This window comes from Lemur catta, chromosome 10 (assembly GCF_020740605.2).
Source record: "Lemur catta isolate mLemCat1 chromosome 10, mLemCat1.pri, whole genome shotgun sequence".
Classification (NCBI taxonomy): domain Eukaryota; kingdom Metazoa; phylum Chordata; class Mammalia; order Primates; family Lemuridae; genus Lemur; species Lemur catta.
The window spans coordinates 9,795,660-9,810,312 of NC_059137.1; the positions used below are offsets into that span (position 1 = coordinate 9,795,660).

The window sequence follows — 14,653 nt, forward strand, 5'->3', positions numbered from 1 at the left end:
GACTCCCCACTCCATAGTCTCCAGTAAACTATGCTGCATCAGAATAGCAGAGCAGAGACAAAAATCAGAACTTTTTTTTTTTTTAAGACAGAGTCTCTCTCTTTTGCCCAGGCTAGAGTGCCGTGGCATCAGCCTAGCTCCCAGCAACCTCAAACTCCTGGGCTCAAGTGATCCTCCTGCCTCAGCCCCCCAAGTAGCTGGGACTACCATGCCTGGCTAATTTCTTTTTTCTATTTTTAGTTGCCCAGCTAATTTATTTCTATTTTTAGTAGAGATGGGGTCTTGCTCTCGCTGAGGCTGATTATAGATACGTTGAATCACAGATGTTAAGTGGTGAAAATTTGCTCAAAATCAAAAATAATACTCCCTGAGGGCAGAGAACCCCATTTTATTCACCACCTGGCATACTGCCTAGAATGTAATAAATGTTGTTTTGGTTTTGGTTTTTTAAAGGATGGCTCTCTCTATGTTGCCCAGGCTGGAGTGCAATGTCTATTCACAGGAACAATTATAGCACACTGTAGCCTCAAACACCTGAACTCAAGATGATCCTCCCACCTCAGTCTCCAGAGGAGATGAGACTATAAGGGCACAACACCACGCCCAGCTTATTTTGTTTTTTCAGGAATGATTAGAGCTCAGAGTCTCAGAGATCATGTAGTCCAATACCCTCACTCTTTGAATTTGGAGGCTGTTCCTCAAGAGATCCTGATTAAAATGTACATGCCCCAGAGAAGAATAATATTTTAAGTTATTATGTGTCTATATTTAGGAAACAAATGTGACAGGTAAGTGAGAGCAGACTATACCGGAAAGAAAAACAGGGGCATATCCAGAAAGAAAGAAAGATTAGGAGGAGGAAGAGCAAGATGAAAGGGAAAAAACAAGGACTTCAACTATAAGATGATTTTATCAATTTGGCACACAGGTTGGGACAGAAAATACTTTGAAATGGTAGTACACATGTGACTGTGGAGAGCCACAGTCTGTGTAAAGATTAGTGTCTAATATGAAACAGTCAAATTGTAAGCAAGGGGATAAGTAAATATATCAATAATATAAATAGAAACCAATATAGATGGGGCATGGTGGCTCATGCCTGTAATCCCAGCACTTTGGGAGGCTGAGACAGGAGGATTGCTTGAGCTCAGGAGTTCGAGACCAGCCCGGGCAACATAGTCTCTACAAAAAAAATTTTTTTAATTAGCTGGGCATGGTGGCGGATGCCTATATTCCCAGTTACTTGGGAGACTAAGGTGGGAGGATCACTTGAGCCCAGGAGTAGGAGGCTGCAGTGAGCTATGATCACACCACTGCACTCCACCCTGGGTGACAGAGCAAGACCTTGTCTCTAAAAAGTAAAAAAAATAAAACCAATACAGCAGAGAATTCATCATTTTACCATGAAAAAACTCAAACTGTAAACAACAATGTTACCAACCCTATCAATCCCATCCAGTTATGAAGATAAAACCAAAGGATATAGGCCAAAGCTTAAAGCAAAACACAAAGGTAAACTGATATACTATGCCATGGTTCAAACTCAAACACCAGGCAAACATTTCAGACATTCAATGCTCAAGGCTAACTTAAGCCATTTTTAGTTCACTTCATTTATTATCTGAAGTTTATTTTCCATAAACCAAGTAATACAGGAATTCATTCTTTTTTTTTTTTTTTTGAGACAGAGTCTCGCTCTGTTGCCTGGGCTAGAGTGAGTGCTGTGGCGTCAGCCTAGCTCACAGCAACCTCAAACTCCTGGGCTTAAGTGATCCTACTGCCTCAGCCTCCTGAGTAGCTGGGACTACAGGCATGCGCCACCATGCCCAGCTAATTTTTTCTATATATATTTTTAGTTGGCCAGATAATTTCTTTCTATTTTTTAGTAGAGACGGGGGTCTCACTCTTGCTCAGGCTGGTCTCGAACTCCTGACCTCGAGCGATCCGCCCGCCTCCGCCTCCCAGAGTGCTAGGATTACAGGTGTGAGCCACCACGCCTGGCCAGGAATTCATTCTTATTCTTAAAAAAACATATACAATACAAATAAGTCACAAGCTCCTCTAGATTCCCATCCAGTTCCACCTAGAGGAAGCCACTCTTGTCAACTTGGTAGATATCTGTCCAGATTGTGTGTGGCAGATTGTGTGTGTCAGTTGGTGTGTCAGTTGATGTGTGTGCATATTTATCACAAACAGGATCACATTTTACATACTATTCTATGTTGTGCAACTGTTAGGATGGAAACTTACTAGGTGCTCATGGTGGGTTGGAGAAAGAATTCTCACACCAGGAGTAGAATAGTTTTAGGAAAGAAACTTTATTTTACTTTCTCAAGAAAGAGGGAGAGAGAGAGAGAGAGCGAGCGAGAGAGCGCGCGAGCCCACAACACTGAAGAAAAAGTAGAGGGTAGTGCCAGGCAGCTGAGGAAACTCACTTGGTGCTTTTAAGGGGTAAAAATGGCTTTTTTTAATCCTCTACTTCAGCAGACTGATAACAGAAGCGACTGGGAGATGTCAGGGAGTTCTTTATTTCTTTTTCTTTCTTTGTGAGACTGGGTTACCTGAGTCCTTGAAATCTGTTCTTATAGCAGGAACTGAGGCAGAGAACTAGAGCAGAGAGATCTCACCCCTACTGTCCACTTAGGGCTCTTCAAGGCTGAGAAACAACTCTTAGAGATAACAGGCTAGGCCACAGGTGTTTAATTAAACAAAGGGTAGTTGTATTGTTTTTCCCCTTACTTTCTGTTTGATAGTTTGTCTTCCTCTGTTAGATACGTTATTCATAAGACTACCTTTCAGCAATTACCTTTTTTTTTTCATTTACTAGTAAGTCTTGGGCATCTTTCCATATCAGCACATAAAAATCTACCTCATTGTTTTGAACCTCTGCACAATATTTCCATAGTATAAGCTACCATATTTCATTTAGGATCCCCTATTGATGGACAAATAGGTTGACTCATTACATTTTGAATAACCAAAAAAAATATATATATATATAAGTGCTAAGATTATAGACAATGAGCCACCTCGCCCAGCCCTACATGTTCTTTCTATTTAAATAAAATCTCTGTCTGTCTATCAGGAACTTACCAAGCTTGAAAAAATTTAAAGCGAACTTAAAACTAAAAATAATAGAAGAGAACAAAAAACATTGTCAGTAAAAGATATGTAAAATATGATTATGTTAAAGTAAGACATCTTGTACATTATAATGAATCATATGTTAACTTCAAATACAGGCAATGCACCAAAATTTTATGTTGCATTACTATTACACCTGCTCTCAGTTTGGACATCCCTAGTACTGGTAGAAAGATCGGTTTATAGATTACACTAGGCGGAAGTGTTTGAATTGCATGATTCATAAGCAGGAGTCACTTTCCTCATTTTCAGTTTTCTCAAGTTTTGGGCTTTTATTTATAGTCCGTAGCCACTAATTTTAAATTCCTTGGCAAATGTTAAAAAATCGTATGACTGTGTGACTACATTGCTAGTGCTTTGAAGGATCTCTGGACAAGTGAGGGGCCCTAAATCCCAAGCTCCATCAGCTTTATGGTAAATCGACCTCAGAAGCACTACTATTTCTGAGCCTACCCATGGGGGCCAGTGCAGGACGACCAAGGACTCAAAACGGACTATGTTCTGGACTCTTGACTGGACTCCAGTCCTTTATTTTGAACTGGATTGTTCCAAAGTGCAAAAGTATTTTTTGAGGGAATATTTTCTTCCAATAGCTTCCACATGTCTTTCTGAATTTTTTGACTTATAAGACTCCCAGGGTTTTAGAAAAATTTGGCTGTCCAGGCGAGATGGCTCACACCTGTAATCCTAGCACTCTGGGAGGCCGAGGCGGGAGGATTGCTCGAGGTCAGGAGTTTGAGACCAGCTCTGAGCAAGAGCGAGGCCCCATCTCTACTAAAAATAGAAAGAAATGATCTGGACAGCTAAAATGATGTATATAGAAAAAAAATTAGCCAGGCATGGTGGCGCATGCCTGTAGTCCCAGCTACTCAGGAGGCTGAGGCAGAAGGATTGCTTAAGCCCAAGAGTTTGAGGTTGCTGTGACCTAGGCTGACGCCAAGGCACTCTAGTCCGGGCAACAGAGTGAGACTCTGTCTCAAAAAAAAAAAGAGATCCTCCTGTCTCAGCATCCCAAGTAGCTGGGACTACAGGAATGCACTATCACAACTAGCTAATTTTTCAATTTTTTGTAAAGACGGGGCTTGCTATGTTGCTCAAGCTGGTCTCAAACTCCTGGGCTGAAGCGATCCTCCTGCTTTGGCCTCCCAAAGTGCTAGGATTACAGGTATGAGCCACTATGCCCAGCCAAAATTAAATTTTTAAATAAAACAATATCTTCCTGGTCTAAGGGGGGAGGGAAGAAAAGATTTCTTAAATAAGAAACAACAAGCACAAGTATAAAAGAAAAAAGTTGATATTACCTCTTTGTCAAAGTATCTGTTCATCAAAAACCAACATTAAGTATATTAAGTATATTTTGGTAATGGTTACACGAATCCATTTATGAGATAAGATTATATAGAACTATTTATATACATACTCAAATATAGGATAAAAAATGGTGAGAACTGAATAATGTGTGTAGTCTAGTTAAAAGTAATGTTCCAGGCTAGGCAGGGTGGCTCATGCCTATAATCCCAGCACTTTGGGAGACTGAAGCAAGAGAATCACTTGAGGCCAGAAGTTTGAGACCAGCCTGGGCAACGTAAGGAAACCCTGTCTCTATAAGAAATAGAAAAATAAGCCAGGCATGGTGGTGTGAGCCTGTAGTCCCAGCTACTCAGGAGGCTGAGACAGAAGGATTGCTTGAGCCCAGGAGTTTGAAGTTGCAGCGAGCAATGGTGATACCACTGAACTCTTACTCAAGCAACAGAGAGAGACTCTGTCTCAAAGAAAAAAAAAGCCATCCAAAAAAAACTTACTTTTAAAAAGTGAAGACAATGGGTATAGCACATTGTACTTTCAGAAGTATAAATAGTAAACTATTTTTTTGTTTCTGAGACAGAGTCTAGCTCTGTTGCCCGGGCTAGAGTGCCGTGGCGTCAGCCTATGGCACAGAGCTCCCTCAAGCGATCCTCCTGCCTCAGGCTCCTGAACAGCTGGGACTACTGGCACGCGCCACCACACCTGGCTAATTTTTTCTATTTTTAGTTGCTTGGCTGATTTTTTCAGTAGAGTCAGGGTCTCGCTCTTGCTCAGGCTGGCCTCCGACTCCTGACCTCAAGCAATCCTCCCACCTTGGCCTCCCAGAGTGCTAGGATTACAGGCATGAGCCACCAGGCCTGGCCTGTAAGTAGTAAACTATTAGTACATGATTTATATCTACTATCTGGCTGAGGTGTTAGGGTGACTCTGGTTTTACTCTTGAGTTGTTTGATGAAGTTTGAGTAAATTAATCATTCCCACTCGCTTAATAAAAAGACACTCTGTGACCAATATAAGGGAATAATTAGATGTAGCACTTTTAAAAGCATTTCCAGAAATCTTTGTGAAGTTCCAAGTCATCACCAAACTTTTTTTTTTTCCATTGAAAGAAACCCTGAAAATTGACTCTCAAGAGATGGCTTAACGCCTGTAATCCTAGCACTCTGGGAGGCCGAGGCGAGTGGATCGATTGAGCTCAGGAGTTCGAGACCAGCCTGAGCAAGAGTGAGACCCTGTCTCTACTAAAAAAGTAGGAAGAAATTAGCTGGACAACTAAAAATATATATTGCAAAAAAATTAGCCAGGCATGGTGGCGCATCCCTGTAGTCCCAGCTACTCGGGAGGCTGAGGAGGCAGTAGGATTGCTTGAGCCCAGGAGTTTCAGGTTGCTGTGAGCTGGGCAGAAGCCACAGCACTCTAGCCTGGGCAACAGAGTTGAGACTCTGTCTCAAAAAAAGAAAGAGAGAAAAAAAAAAGAAAAAAAAGAGATGGCTTACTTGAAGGACTTCTAAAATTTCTTCTAGTAATATATTTCTATGATTCGTAATAGCATTACCACTATTCTAGAACTTTCAAAGTACTTTACATATGATATCTCATTTGATCCTTGAAACAAGGGAGTAAGAGAGGCAGGACAGAAATTCCTGACATTCAGTAGATGAAGACTCTGAAACTCTGAGTTGACTTTTTTTCAAGGTCATGTGTCCTATCTTTTACTTGAATTTTCTCTCCAACAAACCATGTGGAAAATTCTCAATTATCAAGATCTTTTTTTGTGTGTTTGTTTGTTTTGAGACAGAGTCTTACTCTGTTGCCCGGGCTAGAGTGCCGTGGCGTCAGCCTAGCTCACAGCAACCTCAAACTCCTGGGCTCAAGCAATCCTTCTGCCTCAGCCTCCCGAGTAGCTGGGACTACAGGCATGCACCACCATGCCTGGCTAATTTTCTCTATATATTTTTAGTTGTCCAGATCATTTCTTTCTATTTTTAGTAGAGACGGGGGTCTCACTCTTGCTCAGGCTGGTCTCGAACTCCTGAGCTCAAATGATCCACCCACCTGGGCCTCCCAGAGCGCTAGGATTACAAGCGTGAGCCACTGGGCTGGGCCAGTTATCAAGATCTTAACATTCAACTTGTAAACCACATGGATGCTTTCCTTTTCCTTCCTGCCATATGCCTTTTGATTATTATTATTCTCTTTCAGAAAGGAAGACTTAGGAGCTAAATGACATCTAATCCTAATCAGTCCTAACTCTGCTTAGCTTTCTGAGATCAGGTGGAAAATGAAAATCCATTTTCTTACTCATAGGTGCAAAAGTGAAATTAGCTCATTTAAATTACTGGATAAAATCTACATTTGCCTATCACTCATTGTCAAAATATTTGCAAATTATGTAACTATGCTATATCCTAAAACAAAATAAAGCTGTTGCTGCTGGCACATGTCTGTAGTCCCAGCTACTTGGGAGGCTGAGGTGAGAGGATTGCTTGAGCCCAGGAGTTTGAATCCAGTCTGGGGAACATAGTGAGACATAGTCTTTAAAAATATAAATAAATAAAATTTAAAAATATAAACCTTATAAACCTGATGCTTGGGATGACAGCTTAGACTATAGAGGTTATAAATCAAACTGCCAAAGCTCAAATGCTGGCATCGTATCTCCTCAACTGTGCAATTTCCTGGGCAAGATTCTTTACCTCCTGGGACTTCAAATTCCTTAGCTCTAAAATAGGGGTAAAAAAAATGCTTTCATAAGGATTAGAAGAAATAATGCACATAAGTGTTTAACACAGTGTCTAGCACTTAAGTATTAATAACTTGACACTGATACTATTATGGGCACTTATAATTCAGCAAACTAGTTTTGTCCATGCACTTTCCTGATCAATTGATAAATGATTGTGCTTTGGAATATACTATAAAATATATATAAAATATTTGGTGTTAAAAAGATGCTGTAACCACCAATATACACAATTCCCTTTGGAAGTTAGCTAGATACCACTTTACTAAATCTTAGAAAAAGGAGAATTGCAAAAAATTACATTAATCAAGGGAGAGGCTGAAATTGAGAGGTGTTTGTTTTTGTTTTTGTTTTGAGACAGGGTCTTATTCTGTTGCCTAGGCTAGAGTCTAATATTATAGCTCACTGCAACCTCAAACTCTTGGGCTCTAGTGATCCTCCCGCCTCAGCCTCTCAAGTAGCTGAGACTACAGGCATGTACCACTATACCCAGCTAATTTTTCTTTTTTGCTATGTTGCTCACACTGCAGCCTCCCAAAGTGCTGGTATTACCGGCATGAGCCACTGCACCTGGCAGAGAGCTTTGTTTTTTAATGGAAATGGACTGTGATCTATACAAAAAGCTTGCTTGAAATGCTATGAAGCTGTAATGTGACCAAATGGTGATTTTTCTTTTGATACTGGACTGATGCAACCCAAAGAAGGGTCCATGTTGTGGCAGTATTACAAGCCTTGTTGAAACAGATGTATGATGCAACCTCTATAGTAAGAATGGAGTCAATTGTGAGTCACCAGTATAATCTTCGAGGAGCACTAAAGGAAAAAGAAAAATTCCTGAGCACTGATTCATAGGCTCAACATCTTAGTGAACTGTGTTTAAGATGTTTCAGTGCTATTTCAACACAGTATACCCCTGAATCTCAAAATATTTTGTATCAAGATTTTGGCCTATCTATAGTAGGTCCTCGAAAAACATTTGAATGAATAAAATTTTTTTAAAAAACTTAAGATCGGCTGGGCGCGGTGGCTCACGCCTGTAATCCTAGCACTCTGGGAGGCCGAGGCGGGTGGATTGCTCGAGGTCAGGAGTTCGAGACCAGCCTCAGCAAGAGCGAGACCCCGTCTCTACTAAAAATAGAAAGAAATTATCTGGCCAACTAAAATATATATATAGAAAAAAAAATTAGCCGGGCATGGTGGCGCATGCCTGTAGTCCCAGCTACTGGGGAGGCTGAGGCAGTAGGATCGCTTAAGCCCAGGAGTTTGAGGTTGCTGTGAGCTAGGCTGACGCCACGGCACTCACTCTAGCCTGGGCAACACAGCGAGACCCTGTCTCAAAAAAAAAAATAAAAATAAAAATAAAAAAATAAAAAACTTAAGATCATTGGCTGTGGATTGTCTACCTGGATATCAGTCCTAACTCCATCAGTCACCAGCTATGTGACTTGTCTAGTTATTTAATCTGTTTCAGTCTCAATGTTCTCATCTGGAAAATGGGAAATACCTCCCAAGTATTAAACTGTAAGGATTGAACCACACGTGAAAAGCACAAAGAACACTTAGCACACAGTAACTTTTAAGTAAATAGTCAACTTTATTATTTTTTGCAACAGGCCATATACAAGAGTAAAGCATTATCAAGACGATTTTTGTCTATCAAAATGTGTTTGGTACACCAGACCTTTTCCAGGAGTGAAGATAGAAAGGTTATCAAGAATAAAGAATGAGGAAGGCCTTGCAAATGATAACCTGAGCCACAAAGGGTCCCCATGGGCAGAGGAGGGGCAGCAAGCTAGAAAAAGTATGCTTCCCGGGGTGGGTGGGTGGGTGGGAGGAGTGCTGGCATTAGTGAACTCTCCAGGATAGGGATGCCATAGTGAGGAGGAGACGGATGGCTAAGGGGCAATTACTATGGCCAAGCCTGTCTTGTGACTTACCGTGGGCCAGGGGCAATGTGGAGAGGCCTGGAATGGATGGCTGGGCAAGGGTACAGGGGCGACATAACAGGCCAGGAGAGGCCACGATTCACAGCCGAATAGAGCCCAGACCAGGCCCCAGCTCGAAGAGTACACACCGGTGAGCAATGAAAGGTCTAGAGCCTCGGACAAGCTAGTACCGAGAGTGGCTGTGAAGGGCAGAGAAATGTGTTCCGAGATGATCACAGCCATCTACGCTGAGACCTGTCTGCTTGGGACGGGATGAAACCCGGGAGAAGAGAGAGCCGCTTCCCGCTTGGGGAAGAGGGACAGAGGGGAGGGAGAGAGAGAGAGAGAGAGAGAGAGAGAGAGAGAGAGAGAGAGAGAAAGGCAGTGGGGAAGCGAAAGATTCGGGTCCCGCCGCCCCGGGGACCAGGCACACCGGACGGATTCCGTCCTCTCAGGGCCCAACGGGAAGGCGGGATCTGAGCAGTTACCGGCGGAAACGGCCTCGGGGTAAGAGGTCGCACGAGGGACAGGCAGCTGCTGGACCAGTGGGGTCATCGCACGGAGCGGATGTCACCTCCCATTGGTCGTTGTTAGGTTCGACCAGCCGCCAATGAGTCCGCCCGGTGTTCGAAGCGGTGACGTCAGGGGCGAAGGGTGCCGCTTCAAATCGGCGGCGGCCAGCTTGGTGGCATGGGCCAATCAGCGGCCTCCAACAAGCAGCGCCTTCACCAATCGGCGGCCTCCACGACGGGTCTGGGGGGAGGGTATATAAGCCGAGTCGGCGACGGCGAGGTAGACGCCGGCCAAGACAGCGCAGAGGGGACTGACTAAGGTGTTTCGCGAGGGGAAGGGGTAAACGCCGCGGCCTGCCTTTCAGAACTGCCCCGCGCCTTGTTCGTGGCTCCGGGCCCCTGCCTCCCTCAGACCGGTAATCTCGCTACGCTCCCGTGCTGCGGCCTGTGGCAGGATTGCCTGCGACTCCCTGCCTGCCTGGGGACCCATTGGCCGGCAAGATGAAGCTCTCCCTGGTGGCTGCGATGCTGCTGCTCCTCGGCGCAGCGCGGGCCGAGGAGGAGGACAAGAAGGAGGACGTGGGCACGGTGGTCGGCATTGACCTGGGGACCACCTACTCCTGGTGAGTGGGCCTTGTGGAAGGGGGAGAATGGGGCGTGGCCTCCTGGCTGGCGTGAGAAGTGTGGCGCTAATTTCCTTCTGTTGGGTTTTTCCACCAGCGTCGGGGTGTTCAAGAATGGCCGCGTGGAGATCATCGCCAACGACCAGGGCAACCGCATCACGCCGTCTTATGTGGCCTTCACTCCTGAAGGGGAGCGTCTTATCGGCGATGCCGCCAAGAACCAGCTCACCTCCAACCCTGAGAACACGGTCTTCGACGCCAAGCGGCTCATTGGCCGCACATGGAACGACCCATCTGTGCAGCAGGACATAAAGTTCTTGCCTTTCAAGGTTCGTCTGGGTTTTTCTCATCCTTATACAGGGTGGGTGGGATAGTGGGAGTTTTGGAGTTAAGCTGTTGGAAAAAAATGTTGAGCCAACAAAAAAGGATGTAGCCATTATGTATGTAATAACTTCATATTAGGACAGTACAGTTGGCAAACAAATACTGTCCATGATAGTTTAGGATTAAAAGACTAGTTTAGACTAGGATTAAAATTCAAGAAGTTTATCTTACTATGAGACACCTATACTCCACAAGTCAATGTATAGGTCCAAGGTACTAAAATAAACCAAAATATGAAGAAGAAATGGGTCTTTTTGAAGTTTGAAATTGTCATTGCATATCTGAAAATCATTCTTTGAATTAGGTGGTTGAAAAGAAAACTAAACCATACATTCAAGTTGATGTTGGAGGTGGGCAAACAAAGACATTTGCTCCTGAGGAAATTTCTGCCATGGTTCTCACTAAAATGAAAGAAACTGCTGAGGCTTATCTGGGAAAGAAGGTAAGTATTTCTAGAACGATGTTAAGTGTTTCTTTTTGATCATTACTTTTCTCGGTTGGCTGTTATGTATAGATGCCTTCATGTTTTTAAATTTTTTAATTTGGAGAACATTCATGTTAGGTTTAATTATTTAGTGCTTTACTGTAAAACAACAAAATACTAAACAATTTTCGTGTGTCATCACTTCATGCTTGCAATTTCATGAGCATAAAATTACATATTACACTCATCAATAAACTGGCTTAGAAACTAAAGTAATGGTTTGACTTTTTTAAATAAGGGTTAACCCATGTGGCGAAATATACTTTTGTTATTCTTTTAGGTTACCCATGCAGTTGTTACTGTACCAGCCTATTTCAATGATGCCCAACGCCAAGCAACCAAAGATGCTGGAACTATTGCTGGACTGAATGTTATGAGGATCATCAATGAGCCGTAAGTGTGAAATTCAGGGATGTAGCATGTTTGCAAAATAGGAGAGATTTGAGCTGTTGACTAAGCTTTTTCCTTTTCTATTCTCCTAACAGTACAGCAGCTGCTATTGCTTATGGCCTGGATAAGAGGGAGGGGGAGAAAAATATCCTGGTATTTGACCTGGGTGGTGGAACATTCGATGTGTCTCTTCTCACCATTGACAATGGTGTCTTCGAAGTCGTGGCCACTAATGGAGATACTCATCTGGGTGGAGAAGACTTTGACCAGCGTGTTATGGAACACTTCATCAAACTGTACAAAAAGAAAACTGGCAAAGATGTTAGGAAAGACAATAGAGCTGTACAGAAACTCCGGCGTGAGGTAGAAAAGGCCAAACGGGCCCTGTCTTCTCAACATCAAGCAAGAATTGAAATCGAGTCCTTCTATGAAGGAGAAGACTTTTCTGAGACCCTAACTCGAGCCAAATTTGAAGAGCTGAACATGGTATGTTCCTTGTTTTCTGCTTTGCTTATGAGATCTCATTAGACTCTCTGAATTTTGGGTGTTGCATTTAGATATTTAGACAATATCTAGGTATATAACAGGCATCACAGTAACCATGTATCTTATTCCTAGGATCTGTTCCGGTCTACCATGAAGCCTGTCCAGAAAGTGTTGGAGGATTCTGATTTGAAGAAGTCAGATATTGATGAAATTGTTCTTGTTGGTGGCTCTACTCGAATTCCAAAGATTCAACAACTGGTTAAAGAGTTCTTCAATGGCAAAGAGCCATCTCGTGGCATAAACCCAGATGAGGCTGTAGCGTATGGTGCTGCTGTCCAGGCTGGTGTGCTCTCTGGTGATCAAGATACAGGTGGGTCATCACAGAATCTTTCACAGTGTTTCAGTAGCTTGACAAGACAACTATCATTAGCTGTTGCTTTGGAAAAGAACAGAATATGAGTCACAAGGTCATATGGGTAGTAAAGGGTATAGTGAAGACAAGACCTGGGGCAGTCTCAAGATCCTTAGCCAGCTGTTTAATTCTCTCTAAAATGTTTGTGCACAGAACCTAATCAAATGGCAAGAGGAAGAAGATAAACATACAGTTTGTGGGGATAACTTGAATTAGAAGTTAACTTGATTATCAACTTACCTTTGCAGGTGATCTGGTATTGCTTGATGTATGTCCCCTTACACTTGGTATTGAAACTGTGGGAGGTGTCATGACCAAACTGATTCCAAGGAACACTGTAGTACCCACCAAGAAGTCTCAAATCTTTTCTACAGCTTCTGATAATCAACCAACTGTTACAATCAAAGTCTATGAAGGTAATTACTTATGTTGACATCGTGGTATGTTTTAAAAGAACATGACTTGTTCAATATATTGTATTGAGATGGCTAGGGAAAGAAGTAGCTATTTTCAGATGGGGGGGGTCCTTGAGTAGAGTCAAGTTTCATAGAGTCAGTAGTTAATCTAGCTCTTTACCACTCCCATTAAAAATAACTTCTGAGTTGGCTTCTAAAGTACAAGAACAAGAAAGGGGTTTACAGGGCTTTAAAACATGAAATTCACTGTTAGTCCCAGTTGCTGTTCCTTGTAGACTAATACTGTCAACTTTTAGCTTGATGAAGTGCTCTTGCCACTTAAGGCCCTAATAGACTGAAATGTAGGGATCCAGATGTACTAATGCTTGTCAATAACAACTAACTAAAGTTTTTCTGTGTAACTGCTAGGTGAACGACCCCTGACAAAAGACAACCACCTCCTGGGTACATTTGATCTGACTGGAATTCCTCCTGCTCCCCGTGGGGTCCCACAGATTGAAGTCACCTTTGAGATAGATGTGAATGGCATTCTTCGAGTGACAGCTGAAGACAAGGGTACAGGGAACAAAAATAAGATCACAATTACCAATGACCAGAATCGCCTGACACCTGAAGAAATTGAAAGGATGGTTAATGATGCTGAGAAGTTTGCTGAGGAAGACAAAAAACTCAAGGAGCGCATTGATACTAGAAATGAGTTGGAAAGCTATGCCTATTCTCTAAAGAATCAGATTGGAGATAAAGAAAAGCTGGGAGGTAAACTTTCCTCTGAAGATAAAGAGACCATGGAAAAAGCTGTAGAAGAAAAGATTGAATGGCTGGAAAGCCACCAAGATGCTGACATTGAAGACTTCAAAGCTAAAAAGAAGGAACTAGAAGAAATTGTTCAGCCAATTATCAGCAAACTCTATGGAAGTGCAGGCCCTCCCCCAGCTGGTGAAGAAGATACAGCAGAAAAAGATGAGTTGTAGACACTGATTTCCTAGTGCTGTAATATTGTAAATACTGGACTCAGGAACTTTCGTTAGGAAAAATTGAGAGAACTTCAGTCTCGAATGTAATTGGAATCTTCACCTCAGAGTGGAGTTGAAAATGCTATAGCCTAAGTGGCTGTTTACTGCTTTTCATTAGCAGTTGCTCACATGTCATGGGGTGGGGGAAGAGGAATTGGCGATCTTAAAAACAGGGTAAAAAAAAGCTGGGTTAGGGTGTGTGTTCACCTTGAATATGTTCTATTTAACAATTGGGTCATGTGCATCTGGTGTAGGAACTTTTTTCTACCATAAGTGACACCAATAAATGTTTGTTATTTACACTGGTCTAATTTTTGTGAAAAGCTTCTAATTAGATCAATCATCTATTAGGAAGGTTAACTAAAATTTAAGGTTTGATTCTCACATGTGTGCCTGCACACTCCTGCATGACAGAGGGAAAAGTTTGGAATGTTGGGGTAAGGAAACATTTCTATTCAGTACTTGCAGGGAATTTGCCTAACCTTAATTAACCTAAGAAAAGGGGAGAGGAGTTCACCTAGGCAGGGGACACTTGAGTACCCAACAGTAGAGTTTTCTTTTTTTGAGACAGAGTCTTGCTCTGTTGTCCAGGCTAGAGTGCTGTAGCGTCATCATAGCTCACAGCAACCTCAAACTCCTGAGCTCAAGCAATCCTCCTGCCTCAGCCTCCGAAGTAGCTAGGACTATAGGTATGTGCCACCATGCCTGACTGGTTTTTTCTATTTGTTGTAGAGATGGGGTCTCTCTCATGCTCAGGCTGATCTCAAACTCCTGAGCTCAAGTAATCCCCCCACCTTGGCCTCCCAGAGTGGTAAG

At 42.8% G+C, this 14,653-nt stretch overlaps 1 protein-coding gene across 1 annotated transcript; it reads left to right on the forward strand.

Moving 5' to 3' along the window:
* The first annotated feature begins 9,899 nt into the window (after window positions 1-9,899).
* On the forward strand, window positions 9,900-14,137 carry HSPA5 (heat shock protein family A (Hsp70) member 5). The gene is made up of 8 exons (XM_045563148.1): window positions 9,900-10,252; window positions 10,350-10,581; window positions 10,941-11,078; window positions 11,401-11,513; window positions 11,606-11,996; window positions 12,129-12,366; window positions 12,657-12,824; window positions 13,233-14,137. Exons 1-8 carry the CDS (start codon window positions 10,131-10,133, stop codon window positions 13,793-13,795), a joined length of 1,965 nt encoding a protein of 654 aa, XP_045419104.1. The 5' UTR covers window positions 9,900-10,130; the 3' UTR covers window positions 13,796-14,137.
* Window positions 14,138-14,653: the final 516 nt, after the last annotated feature.